The 27,148-nt window shown below is 41.2% G+C and overlaps 1 protein-coding gene across 3 annotated transcripts in view; it reads left to right on the forward strand.

Annotated features, from left to right (window-relative positions):
* The window catches only part of mast1a (microtubule associated serine/threonine kinase 1a), an 80,814-nt gene extending 54,690 nt beyond the window's left edge, over positions 1 to 26,124 (forward strand). For all 3 annotated transcript variants that reach the window (XM_063476439.1, XM_063476440.1, XM_063476441.1), the window contains 18 exons: positions 312 to 444; positions 2,032 to 2,099; positions 2,197 to 2,273; positions 6,134 to 6,342; positions 7,170 to 7,308; positions 9,010 to 9,142; positions 10,149 to 10,314; positions 10,534 to 10,635; positions 11,089 to 11,211; positions 11,360 to 11,469; positions 17,517 to 17,680; positions 18,943 to 19,187; positions 19,356 to 19,613; positions 19,708 to 19,940; positions 20,359 to 20,481; positions 20,609 to 20,745; positions 21,374 to 21,561; positions 21,647 to 26,124. In XM_063476439.1, coding sequence (XP_063332509.1) covers positions 312 to 444; positions 2,032 to 2,099; positions 2,197 to 2,273; positions 6,134 to 6,342; positions 7,170 to 7,308; positions 9,010 to 9,142; positions 10,149 to 10,314; positions 10,534 to 10,635; positions 11,089 to 11,211; positions 11,360 to 11,469; positions 17,517 to 17,680; positions 18,943 to 19,187; positions 19,356 to 19,613; positions 19,708 to 19,940; positions 20,359 to 20,481; positions 20,609 to 20,745; positions 21,374 to 21,561; positions 21,647 to 23,313 — 4,275 coding nt within the window. In that variant the 3' untranslated portion in view covers positions 23,314 to 26,124. The remainder of the gene's footprint in view (positions 1 to 311; positions 445 to 2,031; positions 2,100 to 2,196; positions 2,274 to 6,133; positions 6,343 to 7,169; positions 7,309 to 9,009; positions 9,143 to 10,148; positions 10,315 to 10,533; positions 10,636 to 11,088; positions 11,212 to 11,359; positions 11,470 to 17,516; positions 17,681 to 18,942; positions 19,188 to 19,355; positions 19,614 to 19,707; positions 19,941 to 20,358; positions 20,482 to 20,608; positions 20,746 to 21,373; positions 21,562 to 21,646) is intronic.
* The last annotated feature ends 1,024 nt before the right edge of the window (positions 26,125 to 27,148 follow it).

Here is a 27,148-nt window from a genome sequence, read left to right on the forward strand (position 1 = left end):
CAGTTTTTAAGGTACACCTTGCTAGTGCCACATTGGGTGCCCTTTTGCCTTCAGGACTGCTTTAATTTTTCACGTCACAGATTCAACAAATTGCTGGAAATATTTCACAGAGATTTTGATGATTGCAAACATAATTCAAATTTTTCCGCATGTTCAGAGAGGCTGTGATGATTTCAATTGTCTTGTGTTGCACACGTCACCACTTCAGCAGTGGTCTTTGTATGTGAGATCATGTTAATTTAAGATGCAAGTGCAGTACAAGTGTTTTGTAGCTTTTCTTGACCCCTCATTGTTTGTTGTTGGAATTATAGGAGTTCAACCCAGAAGAGTTTTATCACTTGCTCGAAGCAGCAGAGGACCATGCCAAGGAAGGACAACTGATGAAGGCAGACATCCCTCGATATATTATCAGTCAGTTGGGACTGACCAGGGATCCACTGGAGGGTAAGAAATGGGAATAATAGGTTTCAGGTTTTATTCCAGAGGTGTATATATTATAGAAAATATGAAAACAAATGGAAGTGTAAAGTTTTTAATTTGCAAGAATGCTTTCCAACAGATGTTTGCTGGTTTCAGTTATTTACTTTCACTCCCAGAGCTGGATAAGTAGATCAATACCACTCTTGTGTCTGAGTCCGGATTTGATTAACTTACTTCACTATAAAAGTCAAATGCTGCTGGAAAGAGCTAGCCCGGTACTGTTCAAGGGGGAAAACGGAGCCACCAATACAACTGACTGTACAGATTAGCATGCTATGCCTGTTAATTTAGCAAGTTAGCATAAATAATGTAAGATTTTGGTGGGAGTTTTGTGCTATAACTCTCCTCCTGATCTAAAGCAGTGAGGTTCAGTGACTTCACATAATCTTAGTATTAAACTGATACAGTAGGAAATAGTGACACACTTTAACAGCTTGTTGTTTTTGCTTTAGTATGTTAGTAAGATTTGGCAGCAGTAGTCGTTGCAAAAGTGCATTTCATTTAGCTAACGTGGCTTCTCACTTGTATCTTTTCCTCTCATCCTAACTGCAAGCATGTGAGAGAAATCCACAGAAAAAATGTTTCATCTCTATTTTGGGTGGTGGCAGTATGAGGCTTTAAAAAGTGCCACTTTGAGATATTGATCAGCTTTTCTTTACGTCCATGATGAGGATATTTTGAGATGAAGAGTCTGAGATGCTTGGATCATTTGCTGTCTGGTGGTGCGGCTGCAGTTCTCTTTTTCATTCATCATCATGGCTCGAAATCAGCCCCCAAACTCACAGTTCACTATTCCCATCTGTTCAGCCACTCCCAGTCTAATCCATCAAGAGCTCGCATTAGCTGATGGGTTAAATGGCTCAGAATGACTCTTCACAATAAGCCACGGTGCTTTTATTTCAGAATTCATGAGAGATGTATCTGGTTAGGTCTTTGTGAGTTAATCTCTTCTAACAATGTGCCTGCTGATATCTTGATCTTGCACTTTCTTTAGCACCTACATTGTCATGCATAGGCACACATGCACACCCACATAGCTGCTTACACTTTCGCACTCACATTTCTTTTCTTGGTTTCTCACACAGAAACAGTGTCAAACAGACACTGACAGAATATACAATTTCCAGCTCAGTGACTTTTATCTTACATAAAGTTTAGAACTACAAAGGGGCTTTCAAAAGGTAATTATCATTCAATTATTTCAACAAAACAGTTGTGTAATCAGTGTATTCAAGCAGCTGTCACATACAAAAAATGCAAGAACACTGGAAATTAGCTGCCACTCCTCTGCCACTGTTCATGAGGGAAGTAAGAACAAAGTGAAGAGGAGGGAAATTTGAAAGAGAGAAGAAAAATTAATAGAAAGAAGCTGTTTTAATTCTCATATTTTACTTTGTGGGATTTGGTCTGTAGCGGTTGAGAAACTTGTTTTTTGTTAAAGAGGCCCAGGCAGCTGCAGTTTTTCTAACTGCTCACAGCGGTGTGGGAGGCCTAGTGTCGCTTTTTATTGTCACTTCAGGTTTGTCTGTTAACTAACATGTGTCCCAACAGAAATCGTGGGCTTTGACAGCTACGACAGTGAGGGTCCGCACACTCCAGAGACCGATGACTCAGCAGAGGTGATGAGGAAACACACATGAACAGACACAGGAAACAAATTACTTGTTTTGTTTTTAACTTTGAATTATAATTGTAAAACTCTGGGGATTTCATCAGGGAAAAGGAAGAGCCATCAAGCCACCAACTGAGGAAGACTTTCAGACCATAAAACTGATCAGCAATGGAGCCTATGGGTGAGTAATTGATTAATACGTCACTGATCACATATAGAAACCTAATCATATCCAGTTTTTTCCTCGAGCTTTAAAACTAATCCAGTGGTTAAACTTGGTAAAGATCATGAATCTAAAAACATTTATATTTGAGCTACAATACAGATATATAGTCTGTCTTTATGTAACACACAGGGCAACAGCATGAAGAATTTGGATCATGAAAACATCCAAGAAAGCTATTTATGAAGAGATTTCTAACAAGCTCTAACACAAACGGCAGAAAGATTGTCAGACTGAACAGCAAAGATCTAGAATTGGACTTGAATGTGTATAAAAAATATTTGTTCAGTCTAAATTGGAACTGGTCAAATCCATCAGGAGCAGTGCAACAAATAATTAAAACAATCTTTCAAAAGTGGATGCTGGTGCTGAGTTTATATGTTTGTCCCTCTGGAGCCATTAATTTGAAAAATTCATTAGCCAGTTCAGTTTTCAAAAATTTTCCAATCTGGTAACTTCCTGTTTTAAGACCGGATGTACATTTCCGGTAGCTTTATTTTGCGGTCAATCGCTACTGCGAAGATGGACTCCAAAATCATGGCCAAAATATGAAAACAGAAAGATCGCGTTAAGTTACAGAGAGCAGAAGGTGGGAACACTCACCATTGCTGTGTCATAAAAAAATCAAATGATCAGTTTTGACGTTTGAAGAGTGTAGATCGATTGGTTGTTTGCATCACTCAACACAAGCAGAACTGCATTACAAAATGAGAAGACACATCGTCCAGATTCAGAAGCACATCTCTGTATAGTGACAGTTCTAATGATTTAAACAGGCAAATGTTCAGCATTCAAACTACAGGTGAACATTAGTCAAAGCCAGATGTTTCCCTGTTATGTCGGCATCAGCGTGCACAGTCAACACAGTCAACACACCAGCGTGCACAGTCAACACACCTACAGAGCACGTCAACAAATCGTGAAAAAAAGTCACAGGATATAAAAAATGAATGAATGATTGCTGGTAAGGGTCTCGATATATCAGTATTTACGAAGGGTATGTTGTGACTTACCTTCAAAATTATACAAATACTGAGAAATATCAAATTTGAATCCTTTCTCTCCTTTGCTCTGAGGCGCAAGGGGAAAATATCGACAAGTCGATGAACATCATCTACAGATTTATTCGGTAAATGCCCAAGACGTCTTGAGAAATATAAATCGCCGCTTGATTCATCCATTTGGTTGACTTGTTTTGGAAAACCCGACCGTAAACAAGGCGCGAATATCACGCCGGAAACTAAGCGCTCTACAGGAGTTTTCCCACCGGAAGTAGCATATGCTGAGGCGCGCATAGTCTATTACAGAATTTCAACCTCTGGCTAAATTTCACCAGTTACGCTCTTGACTTAAATGCTCAAGTATGGTGGACCCGAAAGGTCAAATGCAGAACTTAAGAAAATACAACAAAGAAAAAACCCGCAAAAGCACACAAAATAAAATAGAACATGATTAAAACACAACAGAAATAGAAAAATACAACTGAAGTATTTTTGGGGAGATAATAATGTGACGGACCAGCTGCGGATGTAACAAGCTAACACTACACGGCTAATAGCAAGCGTATCTACAGTGTACGCTTTTTTAATCATGCGATTAAAAAACACACGTTATCTTGCATCTTTTTCTTCTTCTTCTCACAAAACTGATGAAGACTTTTAAGCGTGTCTCGGTGCTTTCCTTTACATATTTTAGTTTTTGTAACTGCTGCAGTTGGTCCTTCAGATAAAAGCCTCATTTCTGTTGTGTTTTGTGTGCTTATACAGCGTTTTTTCTATGCAGTCTTTTTCAAGTTGGAGTGTATTTTGAGCTTTCAGGGCCACTGTACCTTTGACTATAAATAACTGAAATTTATAACTTCAAAGCTTCTCAAGAGCTCATTTGTCTCAAGTAAAGCCAAGCAATTCACATTTACTACATGTTACTTCAGTAGTCCGATGACAACTGCAGAGTGCTGTGCAGGTCGAGGCACTGCCTTTTCATCCCTGTGATAGCGCTATGACACATACAACTCGGTTAGGACATTTAACATTCATCTGGTGACATTTTTTTCCTGTGCAATTTAATGAACTTCATGTATTTGATGCATGAAGTCTCCTTTATCCTTGGCTCAGCTCTCTCATGCTGGCACATCCGTCATCTTTTTTTTTAGCCTATTTTTTTTAGCAGGCTACCACAGAGAGACAGATAACCACTTACTGTCACGCCAACAGCCACTTCAGAATCACCAGCTAACCTAACCTTTTGCTTTCACCTAGTACTCAAAGCACTTGTAACACTGCAAGCTGCATCCACAGACACCATTTTGTTCATGGACACATGAACAAAAATGTATGTGGGGTTCAGTTTCCTCCCAAATCCCTGATAGCAAGTTTTAAAAAAACAAAATTGTTTCAGATTTCTACAAGTTGACTTCTAAATGGTTGAATATGCACGATTTAACAATAAGATCATTCAGAAAGGCAAGACTAGTTTGCTTTATCTGTAGAAATTACATGTTCTTGCCTTTGTCAACAGCCATATTGAAAGTGGCCAAGATCTTGTGTTTTCAAATTGCTAATTGGCTTTATCAAACAAGTGATCATAAAACAGTTTATGTACCAATTTTGGTACTTGTGCCCGCCTGTAAACGATTTCCCTATAATGTAATCTGCTGATATGTTGTTACTGCTGCAAAGCTGATAATGGTTTCTGTTCCGAAAAAAAAACAAAATCATAATGCCCTGGGTTCAGAAATTGAAGGTTGGTAATCACTAGATTTTCTATTAGCATAATGATCCCAATCATGCATCCAAATGAATCAACATTTAATAGAAAATGTTACTGGGACATGGTAGCAGTCACTGAAGTCCTCAGGATCCTGGGATGTAAAGAAGACAGTGGCACTGTGAATACTAATATAAATACTAATGATTATACTGGAAATGTGAGCAGGAGCCAAAAATACCAACTAAAAGATGATGAAGCTTGGGAAAAACCCCTGAAAACTTGAGTTAGATCACAAAACAACAAAGGTACTTCTATTAGTATTACCAAAAATAGAATTTGGTGGTTGTAAATTTTTGTTTAGATAAAAATTATTAGCAAGGTTTTATGTATTTTTAGTGTTCATATATAATATTGTCTTGTAATGCCATGAGGGATGAAATATAATCGGCACGGCACAGGAAAAAAAAATGAAATAATAAATACAGACACTAAAAGCAGCGCTTAATCCTTCATTCTGTCACAGAGAATAATTAAAACGCACAGAGAGATTCAGATGGGATGTATTTTAAAATGCACATTTGACATGTTGTCAGGGATTGTCGGGGGTTCTCAGGGATTCAATGATTTGAAAGAAAATAAAATAATAATACATTTAAAATGCACTTCACAGCAAAGAGACGGCCAGTGGGGATGTAAACACACGAGTAACATATGGTCTCCTCTCCACCTTGACCGGGTCACATGCTGCTGCATGTTAAAGGCTGTCAAAAGCTGAGTTAGGTGGATCAGCGAAGAAAGCGTTGTACCTGGCAGGCCAGCATTATTCTACCATTATCTGCCCATGAGAGAAAATGGGTTATTTTTCAGGTGTAGTTCAAAGACTCGGTTCAGGATCAAACAGAAAATGAAGATTACGAGCTCGGGGGTTGACATTTTGTGCTGGAGGTTTTCAAGTCTTAATATCCTCCTTGATGTGTCCACACAGCCACACTTTATTGAGCTCGTGTCTGAAAGGAGATGAAATATCCTCTGCAGTTTGTACCACCTGCTGTTTTCCTCAATACCTCATTTCTTCTGTTCTGTACTCTTCTGTCTCCCCTGCGTTGCAGCGCCGTCTACCTGGTGCGCCACAGGGAGACACGTCAGCGTTTCGCCATGAAGAAGATCAACAAGCAGAATCTGATCCTGAGGAACCAGATCCAGCAGGCGTTTGTGGAGAGGGACATACTCACATTTGCGGAGAACCCCTTCGTCGTCTCCATGTTCTGCTCCTTCGAAACGCGACGACACCTCTGCATGGTCATGGAGTACGTTGAAGGTAAGGGGGTCGGCAGTGGTTTTTCACTAGATCTGAGTTCAAATTGATAAGATCGTATGAAGCTACTCTAAACACGTGCCTTGATTTCTTTTTTGTTGTATGTTGGTCAAGTTTGTGCCTTGTGTGTAAAGTAACACATTTCCTCCCTGACTCTTTTACATCTGTGAAATAACCTCCAGCACATCAGGATACGCTTTTCACGCCACCTTTTATTTGGATGCTGTAGCCATGGCCTTTTCTGTTTTATCTACATTTTTTTATTTTAATTTTTATTCAATTCCTGGACTTACTTTTTAAAATTGTGAATAAAACTGCCACCTGAGCCTCTGGCTTCTAAACCGAAGGTCAAGCATTCAGGAAACGTGCAGTGAAGTATAATGTCTCAGTTACAAAAAAGGGCAGGTGAGTTTCACTGGCTCACTGCTAAATCTCAACTCAGTTTTCCTTCTATTTGTGCTGAATTCTATTATTTTGTCAAGATCGCTGTTGATTCACAGACACACTGAGCTGTCAACGGTAGGTACGAATTTATGACTCATGTACGATGGCAGTGCCAAATATGGATGGCACAAAAATTAATTAAAAACCCAAAAAATAGAAACATAAAAAGCAAATCGTTTTACTAATTCAGAAAAGACTTCTAATGTTTTAGTGATAAAAACAATGAGTCACATTTAATGAATTTGTTCTCCCTAATCAGAGCATCAAAATATGTCTTTCTGGGGTTCAGCACCATTTGTTTGAAAATTTTAACACGTCGAGCATAGATTTATGTTATAACTACAAAATCACATTAACAATAACGTGTGTTGTTTATGTGATTGCAGGTGGGGATTGTGCCACTTTGCTGAAGAACATCGGGGCTCTGCCTGTTGAGCTTGCGAGGATGTACTTTGCTGAAACTGTATTAGCCCTGGAGTATCTGCACAACTATGGGATCGTCCACAGAGACCTCAAGCCCGACAAGTGAGTGTTTAAAATTTATATTATCAATCAATATAATCACTTGTTTAATTACACCTGTTCAAATATATTATTAACCAATCATATGGCAGCAACCCAGTGCATTTTGGGTTGTAGACATAGTCAAGACAAACTACCGAAGTTCAAACAGAGCACCAGACCAGGAAAGAAAAGTGCTTTAAGTGACTCTGAATGTAGCATGTTTGTTATTTCCTGACAGGCTGACAAGCTGAGTATTTCAGTAATTACTGAGATTTCCACACAAAACCATTTCTAGGGTTTACAAAGAATGTTCAGAAGAGGCAAATTATCACATGAGCGGCAGTTCTCTTGAGGAAAATGCTGCAGTTAGCACTATTGCTTCACTACAAGAAGGTCCTGGGTTGGATTCAATCAGATGACCTGGGCCTTTGTTCATTTTCTCACTCTGCTTCTTTCTGTGTACTCAAGCTTCCTCCCCAACAGTCAAAAGACATGCAATGGGTTGGGTTAATAAGCAATTTCTGAATTTGCCATAGGAGTGAATGTGAGCTTGAATATTTGTCTGTCCCTCTGTGCTAGCCTTATGTTAGACTGATGGCCTGCACAGGGTGTACCTAGCCTTTTACCCTATGACAGCTCGAGCCCCCTGTGAGCCTAAGTCATAAAAGTGGATGGAGAGATGACTGAATGGATGATAATAATAATAATAATAATAATAATAGACATGGACCGAAGTCTAAGGTAATGCAAAAACAAAACTCATCCAAATTTTTCTTTAACAAACAGTCCTTGATAAAACTTTAAAAGTCAAAAGCCTGGATCGCTGATCGGGTGCATTCATTAATCAAATTGGCAGCTTGCACATCTGGAAAGGCACCATCAGTGCTGAAAGGTATACACAGATGTTAGAGCGGGACATGCTCCCATCCAAAGGTCTTTTTCTGGAACAGCCTTGCATATTTCAACAAGACAATCCTAAACTGCAAACTGCATCGAGTGCAACAGCCTATTAAACAAGGCCAGCTGCTGAACTGGTCTGTGTCCAGTGTCCTCTGTCCAGACCTTTCACTAACTGGAAACCTAAAAATAATAATAAAACCAAAAATACAACAAAGAAGACCCCAGACTGAATCCTATATGGGAACGGGACACATTCCTCTCCCAGAAGTTCAACAACGGATCTCCTCAGTTTCCCGACACGGCCGTGGCCATGGTATTTGTAATGCCTTATGTGATTTGTGTAATATACTGGGGTATTTATAATCAGAGCTATTTATATCTATTAGAACTATTTTGTCATGTTTTGTAACTTTTTGATATATTGTATCATTTAATTTAGTTTAACTGGTTGGGTACTTACTGTGTCGGAGCTTCTCTGACTACATATTTTCACATAATCAGAGATTAATAAAGTATTCTGATTCTGATCATGGCCCAGTCCCAACTTCTTTTTTTTCAACATGTTTAATGTATTTAATTTCCTCAGTTTAAGTATTTGATGTGTTTTCTGTTTTCTATTGCAGATAAAACATGGGTTTACAAGATTTGCAAATCGCTGCATTTTGTTTTATTCAGATTTTACACAGCTCCTCAATTTTTGAGGGATTGGTTTGGATTGCTTTATGGCTTATAGGTGTATAAATACTTCTGTTTTTGGTTTTGTTTGGGGGGGGTTTTCATGTCATTTGCCAGAATGAATGCCTGTTTTCTCTCTCCTTGTAGTCTCCTGATTACCTCCATGGGCCACATTAAGCTGACTGACTTTGGCTTGTCGAAGATGGGCCTAATGAGCCTCACCACCAACCTGTATGAGGGACACATTGAGAAAGATGCCAGGGAGTTTCTGGACAAGCAGGTACGGTACCCACGACTTCACACCGGTTGCATTAAACATGTTAAAACATGAAGTACAGCATTTTAATGCAACATGGTAATAATTAATTTCACTTTTTAATTAGTAACTTTATGAATGAGGTGCATGTCCACTTAGAGGCTAATTAGCTGAATCCCATTTTAAAAAATCCTTTTTTCAACCACGCATGCAAACCTGCCAAGTCATCTGGCAAAATCAATATTATCCGAACAAAGATGCTGCATTACAATGCTTCCTGTTTAGTCTGAATAAGTGAATCATTAATGCCCTCCATCTCCATCACAATCCTGTTTTGCAATTACAGTAATTGTTTATACTCTGAATTAAACCAGTCATGAGCAGTCAGATTGGGCCGCGTGTCCTTTTCATCTTCTCAGTGGAAGCAAGCATCTGTGTTTCTGCCAGTAATCAGCTCACATCTGCAGAAACAGACTGCAGCTTTGTGGTGGAGATTATGGCAGAGAGAGAATTTCTCAGTCAGTCAGAACATTTACTATTAAAGGGCTGTCCTGATGTGTCTGATTTAATTTGTCCACAATTCTTCCCACTAGGTGTCACTCCGTATTGATGTACTGTTTTTTTATCCAGAACACTTCCATTACATCCACAGTCAGGGGCGTAATTTCCAGGGGGGTTAGGGGGGTTATGACCCCCCCAATAATCAGACCCAACCAATATCACCCCCCCAATACAATTATGAATTATCTTGCATAGATAGGCTGTTGATTTTCTTTACTAATTTCAGTTATTACCAGCAAAATAGTTGCATGTTTAATCATCTGGGAATTTATCCAGATTTATTTATTTATTTAGACAGAGATCTTAACCCCCCCCCCTCCCCCAATGTTCAGCACAAAGTTACACCGATGTCCACAGTAGCAGCTTATTTTTATTAAGGATGATTAACTTGTCTTTCTTCCTCTTTCTCTCCTTTTCTCATTTTCTTTCTTCTTCCATTCCTCCAAATTGTCTCAATCATTGCTCACAGGTTTGCGGTACTCCAGAATACATCGCTCCAGAAGTGATTCTCCGCCAAGGCTACGGGAAGCCGGTGGATTGGTGGGCCATGGGGATCATCCTCTATGAGTTCTTAGTGGGTTGTGTGCCTTTCTTTGGAGACACTCCTGAGGAGCTGTTTGGACAGGTCATCACAGGTGAGGAAATTGTGATAAACTTATGTTGCTACTATGTTTTAAAGGCCTTCTCAAAGTGCATAAAGATTATAAGTGGTTAATGATAAGTGTACTAAGACTTAAAGCCTTCTGTAAAGGTTAGAAACCAAAGATTTTGAATTCTGTTCCAGAAACTAAGTATGTTTTTTTTCTTTATTATTATTCTGACCTTTTGCTCTCTGTTTCTTGCACCTCTGGTAGATGACATAGTTTGGCCAGATGGTGATGAGGCCCTGCCTGCAGATGCCCAATCCCTCATCTCTGCCCTGTTACAGACCAACCCTCTCGTGAGGCTCGGTACAGGTACTGGTTTGCTCTTTCACTTGATAGCTGGTTTGACAAGTGCAACTATTTGCAACAGGAATAAGAATGCAAAGTAACATTAAAAGGAACAGGTGCAGTATAAAACAAAAGTATTTTGGGTCCTGTTTCTTTTTGCGCCCACTGAATATGAAGCTAAAGCTAGCCACTGGCTAGCTTAGCTGAAAGACAGATAAAGCCCACCTAAAACAAGCTGTGGCTTTAAGAGAGCATAATAATTCTTCACCTCTTGACACAGACAGGAAAGCTGTCCACCTATAACTTTCTGGCATAAGCGTTTATATAATGCATAAAAAAGTATCATAAAAAATCTTATCATATCCACTTGGCATTCTGCAATATATTTTACATTTGTTCTAGAAAGACTATTCATCTCATTCATCTTTGTTTTTGGATGAGGGTAACAATTAATGTTGTTTACACCCCCACCACCAGGGGGTGCATTTGAGGTAAAGCAGCACTCCTTCTTCAGTGAGCTGGACTGGAACAGTTTGCTGAGACAGAAGGCAGAGTTCATCCCTCACCTGGAGTCAGAGGAGGACACAAGCTACTTTGATAGTATGTGTCTGGATTTATGTGAAATTACATTAATATTAGGTTCATGGGTTATATAAGGATGTTCTGACACAACCCCAGCCGGAAAATCACATTTTATCTTCTCTGCCTCTCTCTCTCTCTCTCTCTCTCTCTCTCTCTCGTCTGCCAGCTCGCTCCGATCGTTATCACCACATCAATACGTACGACGAGGATGACACCAATGACGATGAGCCAGTGGAGATCAGACAGTTCTCATCCTGCTCTCCTCGCTTCAGCAAGGTCTGACTTTGCCTCTCACTTTTTTTAATCTCTGTCTCAGTCACTTTTACTTTTTTTTTCCTCACTCTGTCACATTTTGTCACACAGACATCGGACAGGATTCGATGAGTGAAGAGACAAGATTTTTAGATAAAAGTAGGTCATCCTGTACATAGTGAAGCACCTGGAGGTCGGACCAGGTCTCATGTCTGCTGCTAATAACTCTAATTGGACTTACTCCGCCATCATCGCTGATGCTCTTTTCTCTTTCTATTTTAAGACAGTCAGGGTCTTCCACCTGCTATTTTTCTAATTCCTCTCACTACATTTTTTGCTGTTCCTATCTACAGATGTGTTATGATCCAAACATCTTTTTAACTGTATTTGTTTTCACATTCACACTTTCTGCTTGGCTCCTCTAATTCTGATCTGTGACTCCCTCTTCTGTCACACTTTCTCTCTCAGATGGGATTTTCTCACCTCATGCTGTCTTTTCTTATCTCTTTGTCTAACTCACTCTGCCTTCCCTCCATTTGCTCCGTCCACCCCTGCTTGGAAACAGAAAGTGCCTCAATGAAATCCCAATTTCAGTTAAATTTAAGATAACATTACAGTTAGCGTTGCAAGGCTGTTTGGCAGATTTTTACAGGTATTGCACGTGAACAGAGACATCTGCCAAGCACCCTGAAACAACAAGATCTGTGGCAAATACACTTATGAACTGAATTCATTTTAATTTACTGCTGTGGAGATATCATTATTAATAATGATAATTTAATCACAAACTACTTTAATTATTAGTTAAGTGGCTTAGATAAATCAAATCAAATCACTTTTATTGTCACATCACATGTGCAGGTACACTGGTACAGTACATGCGAGTGAAATTCTTGTGTGCGAGCTTCACAAGCAACAGAGTTGTGCAAAAATACAATAACGTAAAACAAGCAAAATATAAAAATGGCTAAATCTGAAAGTAATAAATATATGTACAATATATAAGAGTATATGCATTACTGGATGTGTATACTAAATATGTTTCTCTACGTGTGTGTGTGTGTGTGTGTGTGTGTGTGTGTGTGTGTGTGTGTGTGTGTGTATACATATTTTACAAATTAAATAGAGTAAACAATAAAATAAAATATATAAAATATACAGAGGTTGGTAGTTGGACATGAGCAAAACAGTGGCATTAATGTACAGTATGGAGTGCATAATGTTGAAGTTCCAGTAGTGAGGGTGAGGTGTCTATGACGTGTTCAGCAGTCTGATGGCCTGGTGGAAAAAGCTGTCTCTCAGTCTGCTGGTACGGGACCGGATGCTGCAGAACCTCCTTCCCGATGGAAGTAGTCTGAACAGTTTATGGCTGGGGTGACTGGAGTCCTTGATGATCCTCCCCGCTTTCCTCAGGCACCGCTTCCTGTAGATGTCTTGGAGGGAGGGAAGCTCACCTCCAATTATCCGTTCAGAGCACCGCACTACTCTCTGGAGAGCTTTGCGGTTGTAAGCGGTGCTGTTGCCATACCAGGTGGTGATGCATCCAGTGAGGATGCTCTCAATGGCACAGCGATAGAAGGTCCTGAGGATGCGGGGGCTCATGCCAAATATTTTCAGTCTCCTGAGAAAGAAGAGGCGCTGCTGCGCCTTCTTCACTGTTTTGTTTATGTGTCCTGACCACGTAAGATCCTCAGCCAGATGTACACCAAGGAACCGGAAGCTGCTCACTCTCTCCACAGCAGCGCCGTTGATGGTGATGGCGGTGTGTACTTCTCTGCACCTCCGGAAGTCCACTATCAACTCCTTTGTCTTTGCGACGTTGAGGGTGAGATGGTTGTCTTGACACCAGTGGGTCAGGGTGCTGACCTCCTCCCTGTAAGCCGTCTCATCACCGTTGGTGATAAGACCCACCACTGTAGTGTCGTCCGCAAACTTCACAATGATGTTGGAGTTGCTAGTGGCTGTGCAGTCGTAGGTGTAGAGTGAGTACAGGAGAGGGCTCAGTACACACCCCTGTGGAGCACCAGTGTTCAGTGTGATGGGGGATGAGGTGGTGCTGCCCAGTCTGACCACTTGGCGTCTGTCAGACAGGAAGCTAAGGATCCAGCTGCAGAGGGAGCTGCTCAGCTAAAGAGCTAAATAAGCAAAAGTCTGCTGGTTTGAGCTTCTTTGGTGTGAAGACTAGGTACTTCTCTCTTACTTGTGTAGCTCTAAAGATAAATCTCTGACATTTGGACTGAGAGTGAGACAAACTTTGGTATTTTATTTGAAAGCTTTCTGACATTGTCCACACCAGACTATCAGCACAGGAACAAGGAACCTTACACGGAGCATGCAGGAGGGAAAGCAGATTGTCAGATAAAGACCAAAAGGAAGACAGGAATGTTTATACACAAGGAAGTGATTACTGATTAGCAAGGTTTCCAAACCCAGACACTGTGACACCAAGCTATTAGATCATTATCCAAGAAATTAAAGAACAATTTAATTAGTAATGTAATGTCGTTCTGCAACCAACAAGGGCGTGAATGCAAAACTTAGACCAGCACACTTTTAAAGTAGGTTTGGTGACACTCATTAATCTTTCTTCTGCATGCTATAACAGAATATCATGTGTCACCTCATACATCAGTGTTGCTAGACCCCTTTTTTGGGACAAGTGCCCCAGTAAAATCTCAGGCTTGAATTTTAACAAGCACTTATATTTGTCAGGGGATTTGTTCAGAAGCCGAGGAGCATTTGCAGGTGTGTCCAGGCATGGAGGCTGCAGTGAGCAGCCAGTTATCCATGGATCAGCATTCTGGCTGAAACAAGAATCAAAATGAATGTGTATCAACACAGTTAGGTCACTTTAATAAGGATCTTAGTTAGGGGAAGTTTAAATAGCATGCTGTATGGCACAAGGTGGTCTTTGGACACCTCTCTCCAAACTTCCTCCTTACATACTGAAAACAGTTTGAACCAAAACTATGTAATTTTTAATTCATCACACTGATTTTCAGTCCTCAGCCTTTTCTTCCTGTTTCCCTTCTCTAAAAACTGGCTTGTTGACAGTCACTTTTCCACTGAGACCATTTTTAATGAGGCTTCAGCAAACAGTAGGTTGGATAACCGAAGAGCCAGATGCATCTCTCAGGTCCTGTGTCAGATCTTTGCTGGATTTTTTTCCAGTAGCAAAAATGCTATTTTATGCCTATCAAACTCTGCTAGCGCTGTCATTTTTCATATTCAGCTAAAGAAATTATCCATTTTTACGACATACTGCTAGTATCAAAGTGCCTGAAGGTACAGCTTAAAATTGATTCTTTGCTAAGTTAAGTTGCCTGTTATCTGTAGACACAACACTGGTTGTTCCCTTGAATTAGGTGTCTTTTAATGTTTGAGTGATTCATAGAGTTAAGTAGCTTAACAAATGAAAAAAAAGTATCAGGTAGGACTGGACTGAGAGTGAATGACTGTAAATGAGTCTAAAGAGAAACTTTAAGGACCTGGAGAACTGTTGCTGAAGATCACTTTAAAAAATATAAGAAAATCTGACTCCTTTGAAGCAAAATATAAAGAAAACGAGGGGTTTTACATAGTGCTGTATTGTCTTGATCCTCTTGAACCACTGACAAACAAAGATAAAACTACATGACAGAACAGAAGAAACTGCTGCTAAATGACTCCGGTGCATTGAACAAATGAAGGAATGCATGAAGCTAAGAAATTGTTTGTAGCTGTTAACATTGTTTTTCCTGCTGAGCCGATAGCTCAGTCTTCAGCTGATACTTGTTTCCATGGTGCACTGCAGAATATTCTTTAGGCTTTCCTTAACACAGCTCAGTTCTTGTCCTCCCCCACACAGCTTAGCTTTCCTGTGTTACTCTGCACATAATAAAGGCCTTACAATTTAATTATGCACATGTCTTTGTGGTACGTTAATGCTCACTTGCATGCAGAGAAAACATTCATGCTGCTGGGAGTGTCTTTACAGTAGTGCAAAGCTTCTTAACCAAGGTTTTCCACTTAATTTGATAATAATAAAAAAAACAAAAATACTGTACTTAAATTCATAGATTAGTGATATTCTAATATTTCTATAATATCTTCTAAAAACAGGCTCTCATCTAGCTGTGTGAAAAAATGTTTGAAAGTTCTTAACTTATATAACAAATAACAGTGTTTTTGGTTCAAGTTATAGACATTTATTAGCCCAGTTTATGTTTAAAGACACAATCCCACACTCAGGTAGGTATATAGGTGCACACTTCAATGCATGGCTCACTATAACAACAATAATAAATGATAAGGATAACAACATGGAGCTTCTTTTAGCAAAGTTTTGCTACAGCTGAGAGATCCACTTTGTTTTTTACCCTGGGTGGGCCTTCCTGACACAATGCTCCCAAAGATTTATGCCTCTTTCTACTCTCAAACATATGTTAGGCAAATGAGTTAACTGCATTTTACTTTTAGATGCACAGTGTTCCCACGATTAAACCCCACTGATTATTTAGCACAGTAACCATTTGCCATGATTACATAATGCACACAGACTTGCATAAAAGCAAACTGGTTAATAAATTCCAAATGGACATTTTCTCCAGTCTTGCTCACAGATAATGGATATCTGCAAAAGCCAAGGTGGAAATTTGTATTTTTGAATTGAAGCTGCCAATAGCTGATATATTCTGCCAATAGTGAGAATTACGACTGCCAGAATGTCCTAAAATTTAACAGCTCATAATGTTCTCCTTATCAGACTCTTAAAGTATTTTGGCCAGACTGTGACACATAATTTTCCACAGAAATTGCAAACCTGAGCTGTTAGAGGCTTCCTAAGGAGGCATATATGCATGTTTTAAAGGCTGAGGCCTATTATGAATCATCTAAAAGAGTAAAATCTTTTTTTAATGGTCTGCACACATTTTGAGCTGGCAGACCACATCGAAAGCTAAAACCTAGACCGAGATACGCCATTAACAAGTCCTCCATCGATTTGGCATTTCAGACTCATGGCAGGCGGTTTTATTTCCTATAACTGAAATTGCAGTGCGACCACAGACAGTTTGCTTGGGGATTCAGGTGTGTTATACAGCACTGGATGTAGCCTCAAGCAGTGATTATGAGTGAGCTACAGACGTTTGGTGAATATCTGATTATTTTATTTGTTATACTTCTGGCTTTATCCTTTGTGCAACTTTCATACATAAGCAGACCTGTAAAAATAAACCAAAGTGCAAAAGCTGGTGAAATTTAAGGAATCTGACATCTTCCCCACTGGTTGGCTGTAGCTCAGGCAATGCAGCGGGTTGCCTTCTAATCAGAAGTATCGCTGGCTCCTCCTGTCCATGTGCTAAAATATTTTGGGGCGAGATACGGAAACTCAAGTTGTTACCAATCCATCAGTAAATGTTAGATAAAAGTGCGCAGGTGCACTCGGTGGTTGGTTGAATGACACTTGTAGTCTAAAGCACAACGAGACAAAAGGTGTCAATGATAGTACCAGTCCATTTATTTGTGTATTTTATGCCAGGTTGCTACCAGAAACTATAGACTGAAAAGATTACGTTTCCAGGTCAAATGGGGACGTGGCTCAAAGGAAACTGAAGTGGGATTGCATAGTTTTCTATAGGAAAGCTATGCAAACTATGCACTCCCTTAATCTATAACCTCATAAATACCTTCCTGAAGAGACTTCAGTCTTGACAATCATACTGAATACTGCATGCTATTAATTTTGTAAATTATGTTACCAGTTAGAGTAAAATAGATGATAAAGCAGTGTGTGTTTTAGGCTAGGCAGCTTTGTGAAGTTGCTGGTTTCAGGAAAAAAAATGACATCAAGCTTTGGTTGATGTCACAGACTTTTATCTACAGTCTATGCCAAAAACACTATATCTCCACTTGAACTGAATAATAAAAGTCATCATATCACCAGTAATTGTTGAAATAAAGGCATGTGTCTGAAACAAATTCACACAGAGAATGTATATCTGCAACTCCAACTCAAAAGCATCATTTCTCCTGAGCTATTAATCAAAGCCAACAGACCAAATGCTTATCGATCTGACTGTGTCCCGCTGCAGGTGTACAGCAGCATGGAGCATCTTTCTCAGCTGGAGCAGAAAGCTACGAGCTCCGTGTCCCGTCGGGAGCACAAGGGCCCACGGGAGGACAAGGTAACGAAGAGAGAGAGCCTGGGCAGCTTCAGCATGAGGGACAAGAGCTGGAGGACTGGATCCCCTGAGATGTGAGTGGTGGGCAGCATTGAATAAGGTTCGGTTTATTGTAGGTATGACACAGTGAGGAGGGGTGTTCTTTACACCTAAGCAACGTATGAGGATGTTCATGAGGTGATTCCCTGAAGGTTTTTTTCCTTTTGGCAGCCTCACTTATTTCAGTTTGTCTGGAGTTTTATTTCCGTGTCACTTACACCAGTTCTGACACTCGTTGTATAAAAAGATCTTTGTGTGAGAATTTGCACTCACTTTGAGACAAAAACAGCATCAGGTCCACCCAGTCTGAAGGAGGAGAGTGGAGTTTGATGGGTGCCTCATATGTTTTTGTTCAACAGATTCATTAGTTTTATTCCATTTCATTAGTTTGAGTGCAAGTGGTTCAATAATACTTGTACCCTCGATTCTGAAGCTGTTTCAGTTCCTAACAGACACAGCTTATTAGCTCTTCGTCTGTTACAGGAAACGCCTGCCTCAATCTTAATATTGAAAACTAAAGACCTCTAATTAGCTTACATCAATCATTTTAGTTTGTAGCTCGCATAAATGGAAAATTTACTCTCATTGTGAGATCTAATTCATTCGTACTGTGGTTTGCATACACCAGAAACAGATTTCCATTACTTCTCATGTCTCCATTTCACCTCAGGCTGTTTGTCGGGATTGAAATCACTCTGTATTCACACGTGAAAGGAAATAACTGATAGGTTCTGTCTCCATAATAGAAAATCAAGAGACTCATTATTTATTACCTCACATATTTTCTCCCCATCCAAAACAAATGGACATTATCTGTATCATCTCTCTCTTCAACCAAGTCTTTTTTCCTACAGCTCATTATTTAATTATGATTTAATTAGAAAAATAATAAAATGCATGATCTGATTGTGTCCCGTCTTTCTCTGCTAAAAAATCACTGGTGTTTAATTACTGCTAATTAAAATGCAAAGTGAAGTGATGTGGTTCATTAACCAGAAATAAATGTTTTCCTTAGAAATTAAAAAAAAAAGTATCATCTCAGACTTTTTGTCATATTTCTTAAATTGTGAGTTTATATTATTCCTAGTCTAGAATCATTGACATTCCCATTGGCTGAATTTTTGTAGAATGGTAATTACCGAAAGCAGGGAAGGAAAAGCAAAACACACCCACACAGGTTCTGTAGGTCTGTTAAGGCTGTAATAGTCATTGCTGCACTGTTAGAGCAGACAGTCACTTGCGTGGTTGCAGAGAAATTTGTGCCATTACCTTCTTTGACTGCATCCTTCTCTTACAGGAAGCGCCTGTCCTGTTCAGAGTCCCTCTACACAGAAGGCGATGCGAGCCCTCCTCTTGGTGCCCGACGACGCTTCTCAGCTCTGATGGACACGCATCGTTTTGCCTCACCTCTAGAGGGCGAGTCCGAATTCCTGTCCCGCCAGAACTACATGAAGGTCCGTGGCACTTCACTGGACGGGACTACTGTCCCCTCACCGAGCCTGCTGGAGCAAAGGAACAGTCTGAAGGAGATCAATGGGGCAGGTGTGTCAGCAGGCGGGAAAGCCTCAAAGATAGTGAAATATTTGCAAGGAGAGAAAGTGACAGATTTTAGAGCAGATAGAGAAAGCAAAAGAGGTTTTGCCTATAAGATGGCTACTGCAGAGTCAGCTGAGTCATTTTTAACATTGTTATTAATTTGTGTGCTCACAGACAAATCTCCAAGGCCAGGAGAGACACCAGGCATTACCACAGCCATCACCACATTATCCCCGGGTCCTGCAGCAACAGGCCGGGATGTGATGACTCCTTTGTATGACCCTCTGGGGCCCCGAGCAACAAATGACTTGGTCCTCCGGAGGGCACGCCATCAGCATTTGTCTGGTGAGGGAGAGAAGCGAAACTCCAGAGCAGGCAACAAGGTCATTAAATCAGCCTCTGCCACGGCCCTGTCTGTTATCATACCGTCAGGTAAGAAGGGCAAGGAAAGAGACATGGGAAACACGTAATAATACTACTGATACGTCATACTTATTTCTCCTCTTTACCATCTCCTTGCTTTTAGTGGAGCAGCATGGCGGCTTCTCCCCGCTGGCCAGTCCCATGTCGCCCCATTCTTTCTCCTCCAACCCTTCGTCACGAGACTCTTCACCCAGCAGAGACTTTTTCCCAGCAGTCAGTGTGCTGCGCTCCCCCATTACCATCCACCGCTCTGGAAAGAAATATGGCTTTACTCTCAGAGCCATCAGAGTCTACATTGGAGACAGTGATATCTACAGCGTACATCACATTGTTTGGGTAAGAAACTTTCAGACATATATTAATGTTGCAGCTGAACTCCATAACCTCACGCAAAGAGGGATGGCCTGTGTTTTGATTTGTGAGTGTGCTTTTAGAAGTGGAGCTGCCATTAAATAGGAATCAATAATTTAAAAAAGGGGGATTAAACCGAAGGGAAGCACTTAGAATGCAGAGCAGGATTAGGACGGCGGTAAAGCTGGACAATAAGGACATAACAAGATCTAACACTGCTGTTGAACGTTAGAGCCACTTTTCTAATCTCACCATACACAAATATGCTACATAATCTGATCTGAAAATATTTGTCTTGTCTTGAGATTTACCAGTGAGAATCACAACATGAGCATTCTGTTAGTGTTTACATGGAGGTGATTTTCCCCTCCCGTTAACTTGAATATTTTTTGCATTTTGGCAGCATGTGGAGGACGGTGGCCCCGCCCAGGAAGCTGGCCTTTGTGCTGGTGACCTCATCACTCATGTCAACGGGGAGCCCGTCCACGGTCTGGTCCACACTGAAGTAGTGGAGCTCATCCTCAAGGTCAGCAGGCTTATTTATTCTCAGTTGTTCCGCGCTGGCAATATAAATAACCAGCTTTCAATTTCAAGAGAAGGCTTTATGTAAATGGGCTTGTCAGTGTGGGAATTATTATTGCTCTTCTGTGCAGAGTGGCAACAAGGTGACGGTGACAACCACACCTTTTGAGAACACCTCCATTAAAGTGGGCCCTGCTCGTAAGGCCAGCTACAAGTGCAAGATGGCCCGGCGAAACAAGAGGACGATGGGCAAAGACAGCCAGGACAAGTAGGACAAGTAGCTGCTACACTGCACTTATACAACGACTCAGCTGAACTCTCGTCTCAATAACATATTTTTCATTATTATAATGGCTATAGACCGAAGAGGAGTTAGCCTTACTAACTCAAGAGCTTTACGTGTTTTGCTTTATTGATTATAACAGTTTTGTGGCTGAGGTACACATTATACATTTAAAGCAGCACCTGATTTCTATTCATTTTAATGTACTACAGAAAACAATCTTCGGAGACTATAACAAGACGTTGCAAAACAAGTTTTTGTCAGTAACCGCCTGAGGTCAAAGCTATCTTGAATGCAGCAATGACAGGAAATTTGTCAAAACACTGTAGAGCAGCACATCACCCTGAGTGGTTAGTTAAAAACAAAATGTCTGATATGATGAAAATAATAGAGAATTAATGCAAGATTGTGTAGTGTTTTTGAGAAATGCTTAGCAACAGTTTAAAATACTCAGTGTACTATATGATCTGTAGCTAGTACACATTACTTGCAAACCCATCAGTACTGTGCTTTTAAACGAAGTTAATAAATACTGTAAATGACTGTCGGTTATTTGTTGTTCCCAATTCAAACCTTCCTTTCTTCTTTATTTATTCTCTTCTCTATCCTGCAGTAAGAAGCGTAGCTCCTTGTTCCGCAAGATCACAAAACAGTCCAATCTCCTGCACACCAGCCGCAGCTTGTCCTCCCTGAATCGCTCTCTGTCCTCCAGTGAGAGTCTTCCCGGCTCCCCAACTCACAGCCTGTCTGCACGGTCTCCAACTCAGGGCTATCGCTCCACCCCTGAGCCCTCATACTTGGGTAGGACACTGAAAATAAACAGTGCACAAATTAATTTTACTTCCTAGGGGGTTTTGACAGCTTCACTCTTTTCTGCTCTCTGCAGGTGCGTCCTCTCAGAGCAGCTCTGCAGCATCCAGCACTCCAAACTCCCCGGCTCCCTCGCAGCACATGAGACCCAGCTCACTGCACGGCCTCTCCCCGAAACTCCATCGCCAGTATCGGTCTGCCCGTTGTAAGTCTGCCGGTAATATCCCACTGTCCCCGCTGGCTCACACGCCCTCCCCCACCCAGTCTTCACCTCCACCTTTACCAGGTCACACTGTAGGGAGCTCCAACACAACCCAGTCTTTCCCTGCCAAGCTCCACTCTTCCCCGCCGGTGGTACGTCCCAGGCCCAAGAGTGCCGAGCCTCCGCGATCACCTCTCCTCAAACGCGTGCAGTCAGCAGAGAAGCTAGGCTCCCCTCTAACCCAGTCAAGCTCTACAGGAGGGCTGGGGGGTCCACTGAGGAAACACAGCCTTGAGGTGCAGCACTCTGAGTACCGCAAGGACGCCTTCCTCTGCGAGCTTGGGCTCCAGAGCCTGCTGGAGACAGAAGGGGAAAATTTGCCTCCTAATCCTCCCCCTCTACCCTCATCCTCAACTTCCCCAGAGACTGGTGTGCTGAAGCCAGCGAGGAGACTAGGGAGACAGGAGTCACCACTGAGCAGGGAAACGCTACTGGCTGGAAGGGAGAGGGAAGAGAAAGAGAGAGGAGTGGAGAGGGAGAAGGAGGCTGGGACAGGATTGCAGTCATCCTTAGGAAGAAAACCTCATGCAAGTGAGCAGCCTTTGAACTCACAAAGCTCTGTACTAAGTGCAGGAACTACTAAAGCTATAACCCCTAGCACGCCTACCAAAACAACAGGGGGTTTAGGTGCTCACAAGGGGCCTGAGAAGCTCACCCAGAGTCAGGCGGACATGGCTCCAAAACAGCTAGACTCCAAGATAGCCAAAAGTCTGTTTTCTAACAGTAAACATCCACAGGAGCAGCAGCTAGGGGGCAGACCTGAATCAAAGCAGGAAGGAGACAACAAGAGCCGGTGTGGTCTTCCTGGAGCTGCCTACAGCAAAAGCTCTGCTTCTGCTCCAGATAAGTCCGCTGGCATCAACACAACAGTGACAGGAGGTCCTCTGAGCAAAACCTTTAAACCATCAGGAGTAGGAGACGCCCTGAGAAAGATGGGGACTGACAGCAGTGACACAAGGACACCAGACCTTGGCTCCAAAAGCCCCAAACTACCAGCTCGGGTCCTCCCTCCTGTCGTTCCCCCGCATGGGCAGGCGCTGTCATTGGCCAAAGTGAGGCAGGGACTCGGGGCTGTCAACTGCTACCGGGGATCACTCGACTGGGAGGACAAATGTCGTCTGGAGGTGGTGGAGGAGCACTCACCCTCTCCTTCTCCCTCCCCAACCGCGGTAACCCCCTCCCTCTGTGGACCTTCCCTCTGTAAGTCACGGCCTGTCTCCCCTGGTGACAAGACAAGCTTCGTCAGCCAGCTGACCACTGTGGCCAAAAACGTCCTCGGGCCGATCAAGCTCGGCTCTCAAGAGGGGGCCAAGAGCAAAGAGCAGCAGTCTAAAGCAGCAGAGGAAAAGCAGGGAGGCACAGTGGGAAAGTCTGACTCTCCAGCTGGAGGTCGAGTGGTTGTTGGGGCTGCAGTGGTGACCCAGAGTCCTGCTGGTTCACCGCTAGAGAAGGCAACAGGTAGCAGCCTGCCGAAAATGTGACCTCATGGAGTCCCTAAATGGGACTTTAGTAAAAAGAAAAAGAAAAGAAAAAAGAAGAAGATGCCTTTTTTGGACAATGCAACAGAAGACTAGCACTTAAAACCAATGTACATTCCAGTTTCAGAGTATAAAATGTTATTTATTGATTCCAATCACTGACTGAATCTAACCTAAAACCAGGAGTAAAAGATCTACTGTAAAGGTGCATTAACTGTTGATTTTCTATTATAAATACTTTAATAAGAGGACTCTAAATGTAACGTGAAACACTTTATCAGATGTATATGTGAGTCTGTGTGAATGCATGTCACATGGTTTGTACTGTACATGTATAATAGGTACAAGATGGTCAAAAAGTGCTTTACAGATCAAAACATGCTGAATACTGTGAATACCAAATCCAGTCACTCTATTTTTTCTTTCAGCCAGTCCTTTTTTTGTTTTTTGGTTTGTTTGGGGGGTTTTTTACTGCTCGTCAACCAAAGCAGTGAAACAGTGAAATCAAAGTTGACACATCAAACAGTTACTGAGTAAGAAGATAATTGAGCTCTTTATTCATCATCCAGCAGTTTACTTTCCTGAGTTAAACGGTCAGATGAAGCCAAAGCAGGCACTCTGTCAGTGGACGTCACAGCGAGCACAGTCTCGCAATCTCTGTCGTAGGGGATTTTGTGTGTGTGTGTGTGTGTGTGCAAGCACATGTGTGTTTAGCTACCCTGGGACAATTTCTAGTGGTTCTTGAAGGCCACAGAGGAAAGCAAGAACGTCAGACCTCGGCGCTTATCTCTCCTTCACAGGATGGGCTACCGCAGCCCTTTTCTTCACTCCATCTCTGGCTGCTGCCACATTCGCAAACACACACTCACACATCGCCACAGGAAGCAGCCGTGTCAGCAGCTGATTTTCATGCATTTAAATCCATTCGCCTGTGGTCACACGAATTAGGACACAAGTGTGTTTATGAGTGGATTAAGAAGTGTGTGACCATTTTGTGTCTGTTCAAAGACTCGGTCGACTCATCGAGGGTCATGGCATAAAAATTCTCCTCAAAATGAGCAGTCAGGATCCAATAACAGTTAAAGTATTATTTTATTTTTTAAGCAGGAAGGAAATCCTTCCCCAACAAATCAAACCGGCACAGTGAAGGTTGCTTGGGAGACTACAGCATGTTAAGGCATAGAAAAATGTATTATGCACATATGCAGTGAACCCATGTGTTGTTTTCAGTCAAATCTGGAAAAGCAGGCAGTCATGGATGTAGCATACTATAATCTACTTGTTAAAGGGCTCTATAGCAAAAGTAGGGTTTGTGCATACATGGAATATCACATCGAGCCTGTTCTCATTAAACCAGGCTATCTACAGTGTAATCAGAATGACTTTGTATTTAGGTACTTACAAGTTAGCTTGTCCAGACTGATTAATATAATCCTCACATTTTGCTGTGCAACATACAGATAAAAGTGTTTGTCAGTGATCTCAGCAGGAATGCTGGGAAATGTTCACAGGAGACACACACACACAAAAAGATGTTCCTCTCTCATTGGTCATAGTCACTTTCTTGTAATTCATGACTATCCAGTGTACATAATCTTATGCAAATCCATGTGTGAGAGTAGGTGGCTAAACAGATTAATCCAGATGTGATTGTTAATTGTCACTTTCTGCCAGTGATTTGATTTATTGTAGATATTCAAGGTTCTAAAAATGTAAAAGGGAAACTGATTCAGCCAACAACAGCATGTAAATCTGACACCAAGGCAGAAGTTCACGGACTGAAATGTACTTTTACCTCCAAACCTCAAACAAGTGGTTCAATCTGCACAACATATCTAGTGAAAGTTTGTCTCGGTCACTTCCGACTGGGTGTTCAGTGTACAGTTTAACGAAGAGCAGCCGCTTGTTGCTTTACATTGTTGTATCTGCCTGGAAATCCGCAACAATGAGCTTAAGACTGCATAGAGCTACAAATCAGGAGGCTGATCTCTGCTGTGTTGGCACTCTGCAGTTTTTTCACATAACCATTCATGAATATGAAAACATATCCCATGCCTTACATGCTTGGCAGGGATTTCTTTTCCCATTTGGCACACTACTCTACTGCCCTCCAGTGGTTAGCATCAATATCAAATATTTGAAATATCATAATCTATTGGAGTGAGTGTTTCCTTGATGAAGTGCAGAGCACTGATTTGATGGTTGTTGTTAGCCATACGGTTACCAAATATGCATTTACAGTTCTAATGACAAAATATTTGCAGTAATTATAAAATGAACACTTGAAACATGAGTTATTAATTTTCCGTTGTGACTGTTAATTATATCTTTGTGAATAGTTACATTTTTAAATATACTGTCTTATATTCACAGCGAGGAGTTCTTTTATACCTTGATGTAATAAAGGAGTCATCAGGTCATCTCAAATCACCCGATTAAGAAAACAAACTGTAAACTCCTGCAGTTATTGTATCAAAATTCAGGCCTTTTGCTGATCAGTGGTGTCTATAATACATGTTTTAAAATGTCTTTTTCTTTCCGTGGTTGACAGAGAGAGTAGTAGAAATGCACTTTATTTGAAAGAAAAAAGATCTTGAGTTGATGATATTGTTTGTAAGTTACTATCCTGTATACAATGTGGATTCTACAAATGAACACAAAAGTCTGATAAGTATAAAAACATTCCACATTTCTCTGTTCACTCGAAGTGTATTTAGTTGTACCACTGCGGCATTTTTGTTTGTGATAGGTGTGATCTAAATGCAGACACCTGAAGTGCAGTACGTGGAATAAAATTCAGTTTTTGTTCCAAAACTTGCAGAATCTCACTCTTTTTTGGCTTTAACCTCTAATCCCACAGCAGCATTTATCACAGTAAGCACACCTCTGGCTACAGCGTGCAGGTAATTATAAATAAGTTCTTCACACCTGAAAAAAGATGTTCATGTCATCGTAGCTGTTACTAATAGGAGAGCTTGGCGGGTGTTGTTAATTCTGACTTCAGTGTCCTACTTTATGAAATGGTGTTACCAAGGGGCAAATATGAATCATTTTTTAAAAAATAGACCTTTTTTTAAGAGCATTTAGAGCCGTCAAAGACGGGTGTAGCTAATAACCTTCCACAGCTGCTGCAGCGCTATAATCTCTGGAATAAAGTCATAGTTAATGTTATTAGTTATCTCTGTGTTTCTCCTGCTGTGAAAAGGTTTATGAAGCTGATTCCTTCGCAAATGAAAAGGCCTCTGATCCTACCAAGACTATCAAGATTACATTTAGCTGCATTTATTAACAAAATAAAATGGATTGGAATCTTCTTCTACTGAAAAAACAAAACAAAACTGTCATTGACTAGTGAAGGAAACATTCACATCCTTTAAGTGTCTAAGGCCCATCTATTTTCTACTACTTTTGGAGTTGCAGGGAGGCTGGAGAATTTCCTAGCTGGTACAGAGCAAGAGAAAAGGCACACCTTGTACAAGCTGTGAGCCACTACAGAGACAGACAACCACACACTAACATCTGAGCCTACAGTCAGTTTGGAATCACCAGTTAACCTTAGGGACCAAGTCTAGGGCATGATGTATATGTAACCTCCACATGTGAAGCCATGTTAAGACAGAACTAAACAAATACTTGCACTACTTGTGCATACTCACACTGAATGTTTTTCTTAGAATAAGGATAAATTAAATCAAAATAATGTGCTTGAACTAGGGCATCATGGTGGTACAGTGGTTAGTCCTGTTGCCTCACACTGAGAAAGCCCTGGGTCTGACTTAACCAGGCCAGCTGGGGCCTTTTCTGTGTAGAGATGCATGTTCTCTGTGGGTAGTCTGAC

This window comes from Pelmatolapia mariae, linkage group LG6 (assembly GCF_036321145.2).
Source record: "Pelmatolapia mariae isolate MD_Pm_ZW linkage group LG6, Pm_UMD_F_2, whole genome shotgun sequence".
Taxonomy (NCBI): Eukaryota; Metazoa; Chordata; class Actinopteri; order Cichliformes; family Cichlidae; genus Pelmatolapia; species Pelmatolapia mariae.